This window comes from Scophthalmus maximus, chromosome 14 (assembly GCF_022379125.1).
Source record: "Scophthalmus maximus strain ysfricsl-2021 chromosome 14, ASM2237912v1, whole genome shotgun sequence".
Lineage (NCBI taxonomy): Eukaryota > Metazoa > Chordata > Actinopteri > Pleuronectiformes > Scophthalmidae > Scophthalmus > Scophthalmus maximus.
In genome coordinates this window covers 14,976,655-14,995,236 of record NC_061528.1, presented here as the reverse complement: position 1 = coordinate 14,995,236, position 18,582 = coordinate 14,976,655, and the positions used below count along the sequence as shown (strand labels likewise).

The 18,582-nt window shown below is 40.8% G+C and overlaps 2 protein-coding genes across 2 annotated transcripts; both read left to right on the top strand.

Moving 5' to 3' along the window:
- The first annotated feature begins 67 nt into the window (after positions 1-67).
- On the top strand, positions 68-8,568 carry pnkd (PNKD metallo-beta-lactamase domain containing). Its single transcript, XM_035651519.2, has 9 exons — positions 68-247; positions 1,344-1,459; positions 1,750-1,862; positions 2,770-2,828; positions 3,116-3,208; positions 3,642-3,805; positions 4,652-4,738; positions 4,979-5,094; positions 6,663-8,568. Exons 1-9 carry the CDS (start codon positions 93-95, stop codon positions 6,834-6,836), a joined length of 1,077 nt encoding a protein of 358 aa, XP_035507412.2. The 5' UTR covers positions 68-92; the 3' UTR covers positions 6,837-8,568.
- A 1,523-nt stretch (positions 8,569-10,091) lies between these two features.
- On the top strand, positions 10,092-18,307 carry gmppaa (GDP-mannose pyrophosphorylase Aa). The gene is made up of 12 exons (XM_035604405.2): positions 10,092-10,247; positions 11,274-11,371; positions 11,675-11,778; positions 11,935-12,127; positions 12,303-12,362; positions 12,462-12,592; positions 15,341-15,475; positions 15,758-15,855; positions 15,963-16,009; positions 16,199-16,291; positions 17,098-17,266; positions 17,719-18,307. The coding sequence occupies exons 1-12, from the start codon at positions 10,208-10,210 to the stop codon at positions 17,817-17,819; spliced, it is 1,269 nt and encodes a 422-aa protein (XP_035460298.1). The 5' UTR covers positions 10,092-10,207; the 3' UTR covers positions 17,820-18,307.
- Positions 18,308-18,582: the final 275 nt, after the last annotated feature.

Here is an 18,582-nt window from a genome sequence, read left to right as displayed (position 1 = left end):
TCTTTTTCTTTTACAGTTAATTTTACGGTACGCTCTATTACGTCCTGGCTTCCGGTGTCGGCGCGTCGCCGCACACGTCATCACGCTGCGCTATGCCGCTTCACGACCTGACGATGCTGATAGCAGCCGCATCCTTCTTGTGCTTCTTATGTGTGTGTGTTCGCTTCCGACGGCCGGGACAAGCCTTGTGGAGGACGTTGGTGAGCGAGATAATGGCCCGCACGGAGAAGCCCCTGTTCCGGATCGCGTGAGTGCGACACGAAGCGCCGCACAATACAACAACACTGTGCTGTCGTCGGTGTGATTCACGCTCACGTAGCTTAGCAACACCTAGCCATCCTCGACGGGGAGGGCTGTCGCACCGAACCGAAATGTTGTGTTTTAAAGCTAAAGCTAACGTAGGGTTAGGGTTAGCAGCATAGCATTTTTATTTTTTTATTTTTGGTCGGAGGCATTTGTTTGAAATGTACCGGTTTCATTGGAGAGACACTGTTGTTTATAAGAGCATGCCAATCCGCTGTAGATGTCGAAACTGCCATCGAGTAAATTACTGCTTGGTGCAACTTATCTTTGCCCTGATATTTAAATGACTCCACGTGACATTGTTTTGCTTCCGTGTTCACCTGTCTCGCGTATTCTGTCAGTGCTGTGGTGGGCTGAGCATTGTCGCCGCCTGCCACCAGACAATGAGTGTTTGTTGGCCGGTGTTGCGGCCCAGCTGTTTGTGTTTTTGATTCAACTGGTTCCCGTGCCTAACGGCTGCAGATGTGATCCGTCTCAGTCAGCAGATTCGTCACTCGTCCACAGACATATTAATGACATTTGCATGTCGCATCTCGTATCTACTGCGGCGAATATGATCGTACAAGTGCGCACCGATTGACAGCCACCCACGTAAAACAACGACGTGAAGCAAATCGAGTTCTTGCAGGGTCGCATTGAGCAGGATTCGATCACACCACAGCAAAAGTCTCAGGACTGAAATCCCTCGATAATCACCATGAGCCACGACCACTCCACCAGGTGCAGGTGTCCGTCACCTATAGATGGATGACATCATACCTGAATCCACCGGTTTCTTTCTGCTCCTCTCAGGAGACACACAAACACATCAAAATTGTGTTTCTCAATGTTTCCGCCACATCAACCCCCACATCACTGACAAAAATACATTTAAAATGTACCTATCTAACTTCCACTGTGTACTGTCAAAACACACACAAATAACTGCTTGCTAACGCGCGGCCACCGGAAGACGATATGCAGCTATTCGGTACGGGAACCAGTTAAATCGAACAGCAGTTGGGCCATAACACCGGCCTTTTGCTAACTGCTGCCTGCAGGTACACACTCTACACCAGGACCAGACTTGGCTACATGTACTACAAGAGGCAAATGAGAAAAGCCAGGGAGCGTTACCCTGCTGGACATTCCACAGCTCAACCCATGGACTTCAATGGTCTGTATCACCATTTACTCTGTTAATGCAGAATAGCCCCCCCCCCCCCCCCCCCCCCCCCCCCCCCCCCCCCGCGTTGTTCACAGGGAGGCCCTGTTGACCGTGTCAGACATTGTGCATGCTCTCATATGTTTGTTGTCATTACCATCAATGAAAAAGGTTCGTCCGTTCTACCAGACGCACTATGAACACAACACCTGTACACATTTAATACTGCCTATCAACTTCTACCACGTTGGGTAACAGAGTTTAATATTGTACTCCATATTTTGTCCTTTTTTTTTTGTCAGGTATGAAAATTATTCCCATCTCAGTACTGTCAGACAACTACAGCTATCTCGTGATTGACACCGCCTCCAGTGTTGCAGTAGCTGTGGACCCGGCAGACCCTCAAACGGTTCAGGTTAGCGCAATATTGAGGAGTCGCTTCCGAGTCTTTTCGTTGTTTGTGAATGACTTTAACTGATACGCAGAAAACAGCCGACACGTTTTTTTGTGCGGTTGGTATTTTGTGCATGTTCGGCTTGACTTGGCTTGCTGCTGCACAACACAGTGCTGCGGAAAAAGGGACACACCAAGTGTTTTGAATGTAACATCGCAGCATCATTTCAAATTATTTGTTTTAGTTTTTTGTTATTACAGTTTTTTATCATTGCTTTGCCCTAGTAAGATATACATGTTACTTGAAAAAGGCCAAATAACAACTAAAATCAATATCAGGATTATATTGGACTTAAAATGAGATAACACCTAATTCCGTGGAAGCTCTATTATTACATTCATATTAAAAATGGCTTGGTGAACAATACTCAACACACAAATTCACATGTGAACAAATTAGCTACTATAGTGGATTATATAGTTCGCTCTAGTATCTCTGCCTTTGGTAGTTCTTTTTGAGTGCTGCTGGGTGCAAGCAGATAGGTAAAATGTATCTATAATTGGATTTCAGAATCAAAAACCGTATGTGTGTGTGATTGGCGTTCAAGTGACATGATTCCAAGCCCACGGACTCTGAAGTGGTTCTGTGATAATTATGCCTTTCTCCCACTCCACTCAGTTCTTGTGTAATGACTTCTGTTTTCTCAGCATCACCTTCAGTGCTCTTCATTCTTACTTTACAAATCGTGTCTTTCGTTAACAGTCGCAGCTATTGATTGTCAACCGTGGAGTAATTCTTAAAAGTACGTGCCACACCGTGTCAACAATCTGAAGCATTGTGCAACTTCATGGGCTTTTGTGCAAATGACTGCTGACGCGTTGACTCATCATGGCGCTTGGTGGTTTTAACGGTGATTGTAACTTTCCAGGCAGCCCTGGAGGAAGAGGGAGTGATGTTGGAAGCAATACTGTGCACACACAAGCATTGGTGAGGTTTATAGTTTTGTCACATATATTTCAATTTTTTCTTTTGTACTTTGAATACAAGAAGTGATAGATTACAAGAACTGTATTTCTATGTGAAGAGTGTTTTTATGCATGCAATTGTTGTTGCTCACATTGAAGATATATGCAAATGACACATATAGCTCAAACATAACCATTCAGACTTAAGCATACATAAACTGTATGTAGTTGAAAATACTTTTTTTACACTGAAGGCCAAAACATGTACACAATTTTCTACTGTGTGTGTGCCCTTTGTTCCATTCACAGGGATCACAGTGGGGGAAACAAAGGGTTGAAAAAGCTTCACGGCTCATGCCGAGTGTATGGAAACGCAGCTGATAACATTCCTAGCCTCACGCAGTAAGTCCTTGTTCGGAGGTAGCATTGCCGCTTCTTACGGAATCAGTCTAACTGAGTCCTGTCGCCGCACGAAGCAGCTGAATTGTGGTATGAATAACTGCTCTGTTGTGGAAAAGTGCATTTTCCAAAATGATATTGGAAAACATATTATTTTTATTTCAAATCGAATGTGCTGAAGTTGAGAGTCCGTCTGGACTGTAGATATTAGAACAATGGCTTGTATAAGAGGACATTTTTTATTGTTAGTGATGCTTTTCACTGTTGTTCCATATAAACACATCACACAATTTCTTTCAGTTGTCAATGTCTTTTTCTCCCTTATTTGTTTTACACTTCAAAATGACAAAAATAACCAGAAGCATTAGAAATGATTGAATGACATGACTAGTGTTGACTCCGTGGTGTGTTTTTTTTCTCTTCTTCGTGCTATCAGCCCTCTCTCACACAAGGACTGTGTAACAGTTGGCCGCATGCACTTTAAGGCACTCTTCACTCCTGGGCACACGGTGGGCCACATGATCTACCTCCTGGACGGCCAAGCGGTCGGCGCCCCATCCAGCCTCTTCTCTGGTGACCTGGTGTTCCTCTCAGGCTGTGGTGAGTTACAAAGAGAATGGTATTCATTGGAAAAATATTTTTTCCCAAGAAACAGTGGGACTGGGGTCAATCCCAGCTGACATTGTTACTGTAATAACAAGTTAATATTTGTTTTTATTGATTACACTTGATTTTTTGGTCACCTGTTTTAACAAAATTAACCCTTACCGACAACTTCTCTGACATGGTTTCAAAATGTTCAGAGCTGACTCCAAGTAAATGTTAAATGACTTAATTAAGTTGGACAAGTCCAACGTTGTTTACTCGTACAGTAGCATGTCCCTTCTACCACCGTAAATAATAGATAAATAAATGAAGGCTATTGATGTTGCACTTTTGTGCTTATGAAAGAAACACCGGCGATTTTCCGACCAGTGAGGCTTTTGTGGGACAAGAGCGTATCGACAAAGCTATCGACCGGGAGACTACATCCTTAACACATTTATCAACATATAGTTTTTAATATAGTTATTCAAGGTCTTCTTCAGTTCATTAATCAATGCCAGCAGCTTTGGTGCCCTGCAGAATTGAATTAGTTGGATAGATGTAAACATTCAGTTTTACTAAACACCTTTAAAAAAAATAATAATATTGCAAATATGTTTATTTCCCGTTTGCACTCTGGATCAATAAGCTTCTTAATAGTCAGATATTTTTTGCTTTTCTCAGCAACTGACCAATTTAAAACTCAAAAACTTAATTTAAGTTTTAACTAGCAATGAAAAGATTCTTAAACAGTGTGAATTGACTTCAAAATGCAGAAAGACCTTCTAAAACTTTCATATGCAGACTCTGTTTTAACTTCAAAATCAGTTGACAGTAAAAACCTATTCTTTCCATTTCCAGGGAGGATGTTTGAAGGCAGTTCAACAACAATGCTGTCATCTCTGGACACAGTCAGCTCCTTAAGTGATGATACGCTATTGTGGCCCGGTAAGAAAAAATCTTCTCCCTTGTCACAGACTCAGTGTCAGTGTTTGTGTGATGTGATTTGAATGTGCATTGCCCTGATTTATGTACTTTGACTGTAAATAGGTTCATTGATGCTACAGTGTTCCTCTCAAAGTTTGGAAAAGGGACGGCACGGAGTTCTGTCAGGTGTAAGCTTTTGAGTGTGGCTTTGCCGATAGTGGGCATGATTTTTTATTTTTGTGTCCACTGGTTTTCCCTCAGGTCATGAGTATGCAGAAGACAACCTTCTGTTTGCTGCTGAGGTTGAGCCACGCAACGCTGCCAGAGAAAACAAATATCAGTGGGTGCTGCAGCAGCGAGGCCAGAAGCTGTGCACGGTAAGAATGATACATCGCCATTGTTATGCCGAACAGCACGCTGTCCCAGAAAGAAATCACGTTGTCCAGCACCTGCGAAGGAGGGCTTATCACCCATGTACAGTGTTTGTGTTGTCAGAGCCCAGAGTGCTCGCCCTTTTCCCACTTCTCCGCTCTCTCGGCCTCTCACAGTTGAGTCTCATCTATGATGCCGTCTGCAGCAGAGCAAAGGGTCACTGCATAGCGGAGCAACTATACAGAATTTAGTTCTGTTTTTTATCTGGCATCAATACAGCATGGCATAGACGCGGTGTTTGCAAGTTTGCACCTTACTTTCATACCCAAAACTTATTGAATGACTACAGTGAGAATATAGTTTTTTTTTTGATCTTAGCTTGTTCTCTTTGAATGTTGAATCTTTCCCTCACAAATATTCTTTGGCAAATTGTGATATTTTTTTGGTTGTTTTTTTAACATGAACAGGATGAGCAGATCAGCTGCACAGTGAAGAAAAAAAACACGTCCAGAAACAGCACAGAAAGATTTACGCAGATCGCAGAGCTACTTGAAAGATGAACTACTGTGAGAGAAGTGTTCTGTGAAGAACACAGTTTCCTTTAAAAATCACTAGGTCGTAGGTTAAAAAAGGTTCTATTAATTCATTCAGCCTGTGTTTGATGACAGAGTGTCTTTGTAATACAAGTTGCTACGGTTTTCAAATCCTATAAAAATAAAACACTTCCCATCCCAGCTCTTACTCACCGATGCCGCATGAACTTTACTGGAAAGGAAAGAGAGTCTGATTTGTCTGACGGACATGTTGACTTGTTATTGTGGGGAAAGCACTGGTGCTACTGATCAACATTAACAATGGCTGTGTTGTATTCAAGTGTCCAAAGTAAGCCAGTGTTACGGTGAACCAGCATACTCAACACCAGGACCCTGAAGCAGCTAATTCAACCATAATTTCTGTAATTATATAGACCTTTGCTTTTACTATTGTGACGTGTGTGCTGTGGAAAAATCCTATTATCCTTATTATTACTCCAAAATCTGATGAATTCACATGACAACAAATTAGCTACTACAATGGATTATATAGTTCGCTCTTGTATCTCTGCCTTTGGTAGTTCTTTTTGAGTGCTGCTGGGTATCAATCAGCTACATATTTGAATTAGCTTGATGGGAGGCTAGTAGGATAGTTTCACACTAAATAACATGATAGCAGAAAATCCCCTCAACACCTGAACTCATTGTTTAAGTCGCCCTTTAACTTCTGTGATCCAGCCAGGTTAGCATCTGGGTTAGTGAACGCTGTAGATCATTCTCTGCTAATTGCATGAGATGGAAAGGTCAGAGATGATTTATTGTTGACGTGTCGAAGTTTTGTGTCAGTTGAATTGGGGCAGAGAGGCTGAAGGACAAAGCTGTGCTGGGTTTAATTTGCAGGAGTCCCTCGTTACCCACAATGCAATTCCACAAATGAATGAATGGCACGTGAATCATCGTGGCCACTAGAGAGAGAGAGAGAGAGAGGCTTTGCACATCAATTTTGAAGAGTTTCTTTTTGACATGTACTTCATTTGCAGAGTCCCTCTACTATCGGGGAAGAGAAGCTGTACAATCCTTTCCTGCGCAGCCACTCCGCTGAGCTCCATCTGGCCCTCGGCCTCCAGCAGTTCCAGGACGAGGACTGGACCCAGTTCCGGGCTCGGGTGCTGGAGGAGCTGCGGAAACGCAAAGACCTCTACAACAGGAGGTAGCACAACAAGCGAGAACTGAACCACAGGGAACCCAGCAGTGAGCTCGCTGGAAAGTGGTACGATCGGCAGGAGTAGTGATAAAACACAAAAGCTGAGCTTTGAGGTGTAGTACTGTATAAAGGCCTGACCAGTTTTGAATGTTTAAAGGGCCATATTAAGCAATTAATTTTTTACCATTTATAAACCTGTTTCATTTCACCACCAGGGACAAAACCACACCTTTTATTATTTACATAATCCTAATCAACAATCCTGACAGAGTGGTGTTCATTTATTGCCTCTTCAATAAAGGGGCATAAACAACAAAACCTCCCTGTTTTTAAAAGTAGGTATTACTAGATTTTTCATTCCGGGTTGTGAAACACAGGGTGTGTGAGTCTGCGCACTGCGTGGGTTAATCAGCCACGTTAGGTACTGTATTGTTTACTCCACAGCTTCATTTATTTTTAGCATTTAAAAATCTAAATTTCATGAAAATCTCTATATTTGATCCTCTGTTTGGACATGCACATGCTACTGAAGAGTAATTGCCTTCTCCTTTTGGACTTGAGTATTTTGTTTTCGGATACTTCTGAATTGTCAAATAAGCTGTTATTATAATCATAGCCACAAAGCGGAATTTCCATGTTCAGGTGCTTGTGTGCTCAACAAAAGGAAGAAGCTCAGTAAAAATTAAAGCAGCGAGAGCGAGTTTCAGGCTTCGCAAAGACGAGAAAAGTAACTTCAGCAAGTGAAATTCTTTTTTTAAAAGAGTGAGGCCAATCGCAACTTTGTTTCATCATCACAAAGCCTGCAGCATTTTAGTAATTTCACGCTCAACGTTCTGCCATTTGACCCTCCATCATTTTTGGGCCTTAATTACTGCGCCACTATCTGACCAGTTGGTCCTTCTTTGGAAAGGGAAAAATGGGAAATTGTTGGTCCACTTGCCTACTGTAGATGTGAATGTGTTTGTCGTATCTAAGAGACAATTTTGCTTTAAACTAAACAAAGGGGTTATTATCTTTACTTCTTTATGGTGGATGTGGTTTGTCTATTAACCATTTTGTTTCCCCCTAAGAGTTTTATCTTATAATTCATGGAAATTCAAGAATTTATCTGCTGGTGAGCCAAAGCCGAACCGCACGTTTTCTACTCGAGACATTTTTGCTGAGAATTTGCACATTTCGATCTGTATTTTTCCAGTGTTTGTTGTGGCACTACATGGACAGCAACATACTGTACAGAAGGTACAGACTGTTGGTACGTACTGCGTTGCGATACATTTAATATGACTGAATTGTTGAAGAGATAATTTTAATTGATATGTTTTTGATATGTTACTCATGACTGCCAAAAGTTAAAATGATGATGATTAAACTTACCAACTGATGTTGAATTGAGGTACTCTACACTATGTTTAGCAATTAATTTTAATTGATGGTTGAAATATGTCATATTTATGTTAATATTGTTTCATTTTCTTTCTGCTATGAGAATACCATTTGACATTGACGATCAAATGAAGAAATGTTTGTAAACCAATCTGAAACCAAAATTATACCTGTTTTAATATATTGTAGGGTTTATAATACTGTGACAGAACATAGGACAATTATTCCAGTGTAATAAACATTGTCATCTGTTGCTGTTTGCATGTCTTTTTTTTTGGGAAGAGATTAAACGCAGCCTCTGTTTCAGTGGTGATGGGTCACAATGCGAAGTAATAAACATTGAAACTTTGGCGAATACATGAATGTGCTTCAGTTTCCTTCGTTGCTCCTGCAGAAGAGCTTGTACCAAAGCCCCGTGTCCCCCGGTGATCGTTGACTCAAATGTTGTTCTGTCTGTTTGATGTAGATTTGCATCTCATTTGCATATGTTTGAGTTATGATACACCACCACACGTTAGACTGTTTTACTTTAGGTGATGTTTTAATGAGGGGAATATGAAAGCCAACTCCTCCATTATAGCTGTGTATGTGTTATTTGTCGTCTTTATGAATCTTCAAAACTGACAGCCGAGCTATTTTTCCCCCAACGCTGTAACTTCGCACAACTCAAAAGCATAACCTACTTAAAGCACATTTAAAAGGCACCATGTCAAAACAAAGAGCCAAACTTTCTGTCGGTAAAGCAGAGCACTACAACAGAACAAACTGCAGGATTACGAGGGGTTTGTGTCGTCTGTACGAATGAGGAACATTGATGAAAGAGTAATTTACTGGAAATAAGAGATAAAAGGGGAAAAAAAGGTATTACAATTTGATTTTGCCTATAAACATTATAATTCCCTGAAGTGTAAAACTGTGAACACACTCAGACACATGTTTGCTCCTGAAAATCACAGCAGATTATTAAAAACAAAAAAATAGCCAAAAGCTACTGCCTTTTCTAACACAAGCACAATCTAAAACTAAAAGCTGCCTGCATAAAACAGACACTGTCCTTAGGTCAATTTGTATGATTTTTATCCAGTTAGACTTTTTTTAAAGGAGGAATATTATATAAATAATAAACATTTGATGAATGAACTCCCATCTGGCTGCTTTGGTCCATCATGTCTGATGTGAAATAAGGCTTTATCACAGATTTGTATAATTTGTGTAAATGTATAATTATACAGAGGTAATGACAAACAATCACCGGACAATATAACTCCTATCTATCTATCTATTTCTGTCTTTGTGATTTGACTGATTGATTTTCATGCTCATGTGTAAGGCAAGGCAAGTTTATTTGTATAGCATCATCATCATACACAAGGCAACTCAGTTCTTTGTGGGGGCATAGAAATACAATAAGGCAAAGACATTACAATTTACAATAAAAGCAAAATATTGAGACATTAAAATGAAAGCAATACATTAAAATAGATATTAAAACCACAGCGATAAAACAAGACTTAATAACAATAAAGGTGCATTTAAAAGACAATAATTAATTATTAAGATTAATTCATAGGAAAGCTGCAGAGAACAATGATGAATGATAATGAATATGTCATTTAACAACGACAAACGCACCTTGCACACAGGTTACCTGTCAACCAATCACTGTAAACAAAGGAAATAGTTCTCCGTAGAAGCTGGGGTTAGCCCCGCCCCTTCTCCCAATAAAAGTTGTTAAAATCTGTCCAGATCCCACGAAGGAACACACGGACATAATCGCTTATTATAATATAATAAAACTAAAATAAAATAAAACAACATCACTGGACCTTGTTTACCACTCCTCCGCTGTCACGTCACTCCGCTCCACGTTTTCAAGGTAATCCCGTCGACGTCACAAGAAGGAAGTGGATGCGGAAGTATTCAGGAAACAGCTGCAGGTAGTAGTTGTTCTCCGGCAGGTCTCGTCTGTCACACACACCTCACAGCTTCTAAGTCAAGATGTTGAAGGCGGTTATTTTAATCGGAGGGCCTCAGAAAGGTGAGAGGAAAAGAACAACTGTCATTATATCTTGTTTTTACAGTCAGCTGTGTGTGTGGTTAGAGGGTTAGCTCGGCTGCTAATGCTAACAGGACCTGTAAGGACGCTGACGCTTGTTTGTATCACTGACGTGGCACAATGAGAGGGCACCGCACAAGCAGCAGCGTTCAATAATTGACAGCCTACTATTTTTTTGTAAACATTAGCAATTTTCAACTTCTGGTTATTATGCACAGATTTCGATTAGCTGCTTGTTGACTACCCAGTAGCGTTACTGGTCCACACGTGTTAAACCTTACGAGTCAACGTAATCCGATTTAAAAATGTAGTATTCCAGGATTATTTTTAAAGAGCACTGTCGGAATAAGTAAACGAATATGTGTTCTCATAGAGTTATGATACAGAGTACTGTTCGGCGTGCATTCATTCCAGGTACTCATAAATCCAAGTTGAAATATAGCTGCCTTATATTTGTCATAACTACTTAAGAGGGATTTGCTGAAACCAAGTGGAGACTTAACACAAGCGATGTTCCCCATGTCTGATCTCTTCTGTGTGTAATTTACAGTAGATGCACTTGATGATTATTTTTACTTATTGACTGACCTGACGTTTATTTTCCAGATTGATTGAATCATATTTTTTTTAGTTTGTAACATTGTTTTGTCCAACCCAGAGTCCAAAATCAAAAGATATCTGGTTTCATATGATATAAAACACAGAAAAAGAAAAAAATGTATCTGAAAACTTTATTTATATTTATATAAATTTGCATAATTACTGTAATCATGAATCGACTATCTTTCTGTCAATTGACATAAAGAGATCAATATAATTTACAACTAGACTCTTAATGCTTTGTGGAACACTTTCTTGTCCACAAAGATGGCTATTGGATACATCAAATCTCCAAAAATATTTCTTATATAAGATATTTACAGTAAATCACATATAAGGTAGTTAAGAGTTTGGTTTTAGAAGGTTTTTTTTGTTATCGTTTAAATAATGAACTGCTTTGCTTTGCAGGCACGAGGTTCAGGCCGCTGTCATTTGAAGTTCCCAAACCCTTGTTCCCAGTCGCCGGCGTGCCCATGTTACAGCACCACATCGAAGCATGTGCCAAGGTGAGTGTCTTTGCATTACCACTGTCTTATTGGTCGGCAAACACTGTACATTATAACAGCAATATGTAGAGTTTATGCAGCGGTGGGTCCTTGGACATATTAAATATGTTTAATGATGAATCATTTAATAGTTTATGATGCGGCTATTCAAGTAAGGGATCGTCAAATATTTCTCAGGTCGTGTTTTGTGAACGTATTTGTAATGGTGCTTGTCCTCCCAGTCACTGGTCAGCGTTAATAACTGTGTTGCAGAGAAAAGCCTTGAATGGAGTCAGTCCAAAATGAATATCTTTTATGTTGCAGGTACCAAACATGAAGGAGATTCTGCTCATCGGCTTTTATCAGCCAAACGAAGAACTAACCAGATTCCTTTTTAACGCACAGCAGGAGTTCAAAATTTCCATCAGGTAAAAAGCAGAGCTCTAAAACAGGTGAACAGAATAGCTCTTGACTGTCTCATTGAACAAGCACAGACAAACACAGTTTTAGTTTCTGACTGTACATTCGGGGGGCTGACTGACTCTGACTGTAGGTATGCTGTTCTTCCGGACCCTGCACTGCAGGTATTTGCAGGAGTATTCGGCGCTGGGCACCGGAGGAGGAATATATCACTTCAGAGATCAGATAGTCTCTGGCAGTCCAGAGGCTTTCTTTGTTCTGAATGCCGATGTCTCTTCAGCGTTTCCCCTCACAGAGATGCTCAGCTTCCAGAAAGAACACGGAGAACCAAACAGCTTTGTTATCCTCGGGACAACGGTGAGATCTCGTCCTTGGCAGTTGCTCAATGTCCTGAGTAGAACTTGTAAAGTGTTGCGAAAGTAAAACTCTGCAGAAGATTTTCCTCCATGGTTTTAGTTGCTTTTTTGTTTTGTTGAACTTTGCGGTGGGATTTCATATGTGCTAAACCATCCTGCCATTTTTCTCTTACCAGGCAAACAGAAAACAATCCATGAATTACGGCTGCATTGTTGAAAACGAGGACACACACGAGGTATTCAACCGTTCCAGTTTTATCTCCCTAAATAGTCAGCCGTTCGTTGTCCGTGTTGTTCAATCTTGAATCGCAACTCTTCTTTTTTTTGTCATGCAGGTCCTGCATTATGTGGAAAAGCCGAGCACGTTTGTGAGCGACATCATCAACTGCGGCGTGTACCTCTTCAACCCCGACATCTTCCAGCACATCGGCTCGATCTTCCAGAAGAATCAACAGGACATGTTACTGTGAGTGGGACGTGCTCCCCTTCTCAGGGGGGATCTGTGTGAGGGGAATTGCCATTTACTCCCATTTCTTTGCTCATTACATTTCCTTCCCTTCTCCTCCCTGCCATGATCTCTTTCCTCACACACTCGTCAGATTTCCGTACGATGGGTAAGTTGGTACAGGCTGCACGGTGTGGTTATTAGCGCACTTAGTGTGTTGGGTGTGAGCTTTAGAAGTGAAAAGGCCGAGGTCGCGTAGGATGCTTTTGTGAATGTTGCCCTTTGCCTCTTTTCTGTGCACGTTTTTGGAAATATATATACATCATATATATACATATATATTTTTGATTTTCTTTATTACTTTATAGATGTGTCTTTTAGCCAACTTTGCCCTTTAATCGGGCACTGTCGGGGGAATTTATAGTTCTGTGAGGGAATCTCTTTGCTTGTCAGAGATTGAAGTTTTGAAATGTTAGGAAATACACCTTTTTCCTTTTCTTTCTTTTTTACACACACCTTTTTACAGTTTTGCTGACCGTTAGATGAGAAGAGTGAAATGTGAAGTTACAGCCAGCAAACGGTTAGTTTATCTTAGTTCAGTTAAGCTTAGTTTAGCACACGTGATTGAAACAGGGGAAACAACTGGCTTGGTTGTAACAAAATCTGTCTCCCAGCCAAGGTCACTAAATAACACATGACATCTTATCTGTTTAATCTGTTCAAAAAGTGTAATAAAAGCGACAATTCACTGTTTTACACTTATGTGCTGAACTGTTTCTCAGTTGCTTTGCAAATGCTGAGAGTTAAGAAACAGTCTGGTATCAACACCAACACATTTTTTTGAAATTCAGGTTTTGTTCTTATCAAACCCAAAATTCGATATAACTAGCGAGCTTCTCTTTGTGCTGCTTGGCAGATTTAATGACCTTGGGAACAGAGCCACGAAAGCTGGTTCCCTCCGTTTCCACTTTTCGGTAAGCTAACCAGCTGCTTAGCTGTGGCTTCATATTCCAATGACAGATACGAGATTGGTAGCGATCGTCTCATTTTAACTTTAATTAAGATCTGAAGTACAGATAAAGTTCACTTGAGACATATCCATACCTGTAGGTAATCTGTAGATACTTAGTGTAGTATTAGGTTTCATCTTTGTCCTGAATCATCGACCCAGTTGTATCTTGCTCTACAGCGTGTTTTACACTGATCTGTTCATCCACCAGAGCATCGACTGCTTGTCTTGACGCTGTTTTAATCTTCTCTCATGTTGTCCCCGTTGTTGCTCTGGGTTTGCTAGCACAGACTAATGCGTGTTTCATAGTTGCCAGCGACAGTTTTTTGTAATGGTCTTGTATGTCATGAATTCTTTCTCTTATTTGTAAGCTGCCGCACAGTATTCCATCTGAATATTAGAAGAAGCTTCCTGTCTGATCACTGCCTAAGTTTGCATGTGGACAGACTGGACACTCACTGAAACTGAAACACATGCGTACATGTAATACGTTTGTTTTTCTTTTTGTTTTTTTGAAATTTATTTTTATTTACATTTTTGGAGATTGACACTTTTTTTTTTTTTTTTGCATCTGGTGACTTCACATACACTGGTGTAGTAGACCTAAGGGGTGGCACTCCAAGGACACCGGAGATATATCACCAGAAGTCAAACGCTGTGCATAACTCATCTGCTGACACCAATAGCACTTAAATCAAGCCGGGCACTGCATCAGCAAAATTGTTGAACACATCATAGATACTTCATAGAAATTATGAGTGTTATACTGCAAAATCTCTCGGGGAATACTTTGCCTCAAACCACGTCTCCTCCTTTTTGGCAAAACTTCGATTATGGGTGCAATCCTTTAAAAGATATTCTTTTCATCAATATTTAACACGCCGTTTCATCTTGGGATCCTGATTAATATGGAACACATGGATTCTGCCCCTTGAGTTTTGGTTCTCTACTAGGTAATCAGCGTTGGTTTCAGTCCAGTTACTGGCACCATCACAGTTGGTATGAATGATGCATTTTAACTCAGTGCTCCCGTTTCATTCTGGGCCCTGGATTGTAGGGCAATAAATGTTGTTGTTTTTCAGCTTCAATAGACTGGAAGGAGGTTACGGAGCCGCGGGGTTAGCTTTTGTACTCCACTAAATATTTAAGCACTCTACATAACTATTAAAGTACAAGAGGGGTGAAGAGAAAGCCACGGAAACAGATTCCCTAATTCCTAAAATGTTCTTGTAGAAGAAAAATGAGTTTACAATACACTTTATACATGAATTGTTATTATTCTTTAAATGAGATGGTTAGAAGGATTGTTAGAATACAGCTTTTGTAAAAGGGCATGTCTGGTTTAGGCAGTGACGTGGACCTGCAGATCCTGTTAGTCGTCATATTTGTGTAGGAGGGATCTTTAACTGCAGAGTCTTTTCATCCACTGAGTATTTAGGTGACATGGGAAACCAAGGGGCGTATTTATAAAAAAGTCAGTTTGAAAGATATAGATTAAGAATACTGCATATTTTTCCACCATACTTGATTACTGCACTAATGGCGATTTAGCTGCATCATATGATAGCATACTTAAAATGAAAACTAATTCAGAGCAATCTTTAGACTATCGTACATTTATTCTGGATGAATCCCAACTTCCTCTTGGATTTTCATTCCGACCTCTTAACTTTTAGTTCCACGATTTTAATTTAATAAATGAGGCCCTTGGCCCCGGGTTTGTAACTCAGTGCCATGAACTGATAATCTGTCTCTTGCAGAGAGGAGCCAACCAACGGCTGGCACCGAGCAGAAGCCATCAGGCTGGAGCAGGACATTTTCACTGCCCTGGCAGGACAAGGCAAACTCTACGTGTATAAAACCCTCAGGTTCTGGAGCCAGATTAAATCTGCCGGGTGAGTGAATGTGTCATAAACTATTGTCAGGTTCAACGGGACACAGAGTTATCATTGCCTCATGCACGACCCCGTTGCCGACCGAATGCCAGAGGAGAGGACAGACATTGGTCTGGCTTTAAAATGATTTAGACATCGCCATTAAATTCCATTGACACGGCGGACATCGGTTTACTTTGTAATTGTTTAGGGGGCCGAGACGGTGGCCGTACCCATAGTGCAGGAACACGCACTGCGCCTGAAACTAAATGGTGCAACCTTTTGTTGTTTTTCTTTTTTTAGGTCTGCAATTTATGCCAGTCGCTTGTACCTCAACCAGTATCACAAAACCCATCCTGAAAGACTGGCCTCAAATAAAGAAGGAGGGCCCAAAATAAGTGGTAAGATTCATTAACCCTCTGTAGCTTTGTTCTTTTCTCATATTTACATCAACACAAGTTACCAAAGTTTTTTTAAAATTTTATTTATGCTTTTTTTCCCCTCCCAGGTAATGTCTATATCCATCCTACAGCCAACATTGATCCCACTGCTATGGTAAGAGTCCTTCCATGTTGAGTTATGCAAAAAAAAACGTCTCTCTATTTAACGGCGCAACCTCTAAGTGAGATAAAGATGTCTTCATCACATAGCGTCACTAGTCATTTGCGTTCCTCCTCCTTGAAGTTGATTTGTTGATCTCTGCAGTGGCTATAACTCAAGGACATTCTACTTTTCTCTGTGCAGTTGGGTCCCAATGTGTCCATTGGCACCGGAGTGACTATCGGTGCTGGGGTCAGAGTTCGAGAATCTATCATCCTCCATGGCGCAAATCTACAGGTGAGTCAGTGTGAATATATATTGAATATGCAGTTGTTTAAACGAGGAAGGTTTTCCATTGCGAACATCAGCTTGTTGCAACACAGGACTCTGAATCTGTGCACGCACACCACACAAACTGCCTGTCTGCTCTGGCAGAGAAGCGCTTTCTTGGGCCGCGTGATGAGTTTTTCTGATAACTGTTATTGTCTGGTGTTTCGGTGCCTCGCTGTGCACTGTCATTTTTTGCCACATATGGTTTTTGGTCATGTAAAATATGAGCAACCCTTTGAAATTTTTCACTTCCCCCATAGTACAAAACATGAAGTTTGGAGTTGAAGTGGACCTGGAAATTAATTGAATAGAAGGCAAACTGATCTGCCCCTTCACTGTCAGTGACATCTTCACATTTTATTACTGACATTATCCACACTTCAGCAGTGACTTCTCTGAATTTTTTATTTTTTGAGCTCTTCTGTCACACAAGAAGAAGAAATATTTTTTGCCCGTGCCTCTCACAAAGATGTCATTTTTAACGATTTGGAGACTGGCATAATTTAATCCCATGTCTGCACTACTGCCTCTGAAAATGAGTTTAGGCTGCGGGTGACTTATTGCCTTTCATTGCATATTGCCTATGACGACAATTTATGAGCGGAGGTCTACTTCCATGTAAACACACCCCCTGTTTTTAATCTGGTCCTTTAAGTGCTCTTGTCTGACCACAGTTACATATAGCATGGAGGTGCTTCACAGGTTCATCTGCCGACAAATTCTTGATTATTTAAAATCTTAATCTCTTTTCTGTCACATTGTTCTTCCTGAAGGATCACTGCTGTGTTTTGAACAGCATTGTCGGATGGGATAGCACCATTGGCAAGTGGGCCAGAGTAGAAGGAACCCCGAGCGACCCGAACCCCAACGATCCGTTTGCAAAGATCGACAGCGAGACGCTCTTCAGAGATGGGAAACTCACACCCTCGATTACTATTCTCGGTAAGTGTGCGCTTACCTTAAGTGAAATTTAAATCTCTCATCTGGATTGTTAAATATCCAGTATGTGTTCGGTGTTTTTGTAAATAATGTTCTAAGAAATGAAAAGTTAATGGCTGGAACTTTGGTTGCGCAAACAAGGTTCTAGTTCTAGTGTGGCCCGTGCGAGATCAGTACCAGCAGTTATAAGCCAGTGTGGTACAAGGAGCATTTGCTGAAAAATTTGCATGATCTATCAGACATTTGTCTCCATCTTAAGTGCCAAGTGCTTATTGTTTTCCAAGCTTTTGCAGAGCATTTCTCAGACGTCACCAATGCTTCCAGTAGATTTTATATGTTTTTCTGTTTAGCCATGGTGGACATTATTAACTAAATATTAAGAATAATATAGAAATGATCGTAGTGAGATTCACAAGTAAAATGTTACGTCTCTGCACTTTGCTTTGTCTCCTCAGGTTGTAACGTGAGCATCCCCTCCGAGGTGATCATACTCAACTCCATTGTCCTCCCGCATAAAGACCTGAACCGTAGCTTCAAAAACCAAATTATTCTCTAGCTAATCTTCCCTGCGCTTCTGTCCACTTACTGTCACCGATGAAGGATGCAGCCGAACGGCCACCGGCACTGCCTCTGAGTTACTGTATATAAGATGTCAAAAATGACGATATGGGACATTCGTTAAATAGTTTTGAAAGATAGATTTTTACATATTTGTCCTCGGGCCTTACGCATCACTGGATGTCAGCAAAAATGACAGGGAGGCTAATCATGCATGTTGATTCACCTTGAAAAGCGCTGTGATGCCAGAGGTTTATATTGTTTTTTTTATTAATGTTGCCGAACTGTAAAATGACTGCAGACACTATTTGGTTGGATGTAATATAATGTATTCCAAAGGGCATCATTGGCAAACCCAAGACTTGTTACGTGAGCATGAGAATGGAAATTACTAGAAAATTCAAAAAGTCACTGGCTCCCCACTGATTAATTTTTGGAGGTGATTATTTATGCGGAACCCCTGATTAAAACCTTGTAGCGTCTTCATTGTTCGTCTCAGAAACTGACCCTCGATCTGCAGCGGGCTTCAGATTTACATTGCAATCAAGTATTGCTGCCTCAAGACTCTACCATAGACGCAGCAACAGAAGACACTTCAATTGTGCATTTGCAATCACTTGTGTTAACTGTTCCAACTGATGTGGATAGAGCAAATTAACATCCACTCACTAAGCCCCCAACCCCTTATGATCACTTTGGCAGTTTAGTTCCAATTATTGCGACGAGTGTGTCTGTTGAGGAGCGATGTCGGTCGTGATGCC

What these genes read in the sequence shown, in the direction of transcription:
- pnkd (XM_035651519.2), top strand. Translation starts at nt 93, where the DNA reads ATGCCGCTTCACGACCTGACGATGCTGATAGCAGCCGCATCCTTCTTG. An exon ending in GGTGTTCCTCTCAGGCTGTG is followed by an intron (nt 3,806 to 4,651) that starts GTGAGTTACAAA and finishes TTCCATTTCCAG; the next exon opens with GGAGGATGTTTGAAGGCAGT. An exon ending in TGATACGCTATTGTGGCCCG is followed by an intron (nt 4,739 to 4,978) that starts GTAAGAAAAAAT and finishes GTTTTCCCTCAG; the next exon opens with GTCATGAGTATGCAGAAGAC.
- gmppaa (XM_035604405.2), top strand. Translation starts at nt 10,208, where the DNA reads ATGTTGAAGGCGGTTATTTTAATCGGAGGGCCTCAGAAAG. An exon ending in ACATCGAAGCATGTGCCAAG is followed by an intron (nt 11,372 to 11,674) that starts GTGAGTGTCTTT and finishes TTTATGTTGCAG; the next exon opens with GTACCAAACATGAAGGAGAT. An exon ending in AGGAGGGCCCAAAATAAGTG is followed by an intron (nt 15,856 to 15,962) that starts GTAAGATTCATT and finishes TTCCCCTCCCAG; the next exon opens with GTAATGTCTATATCCATCCT.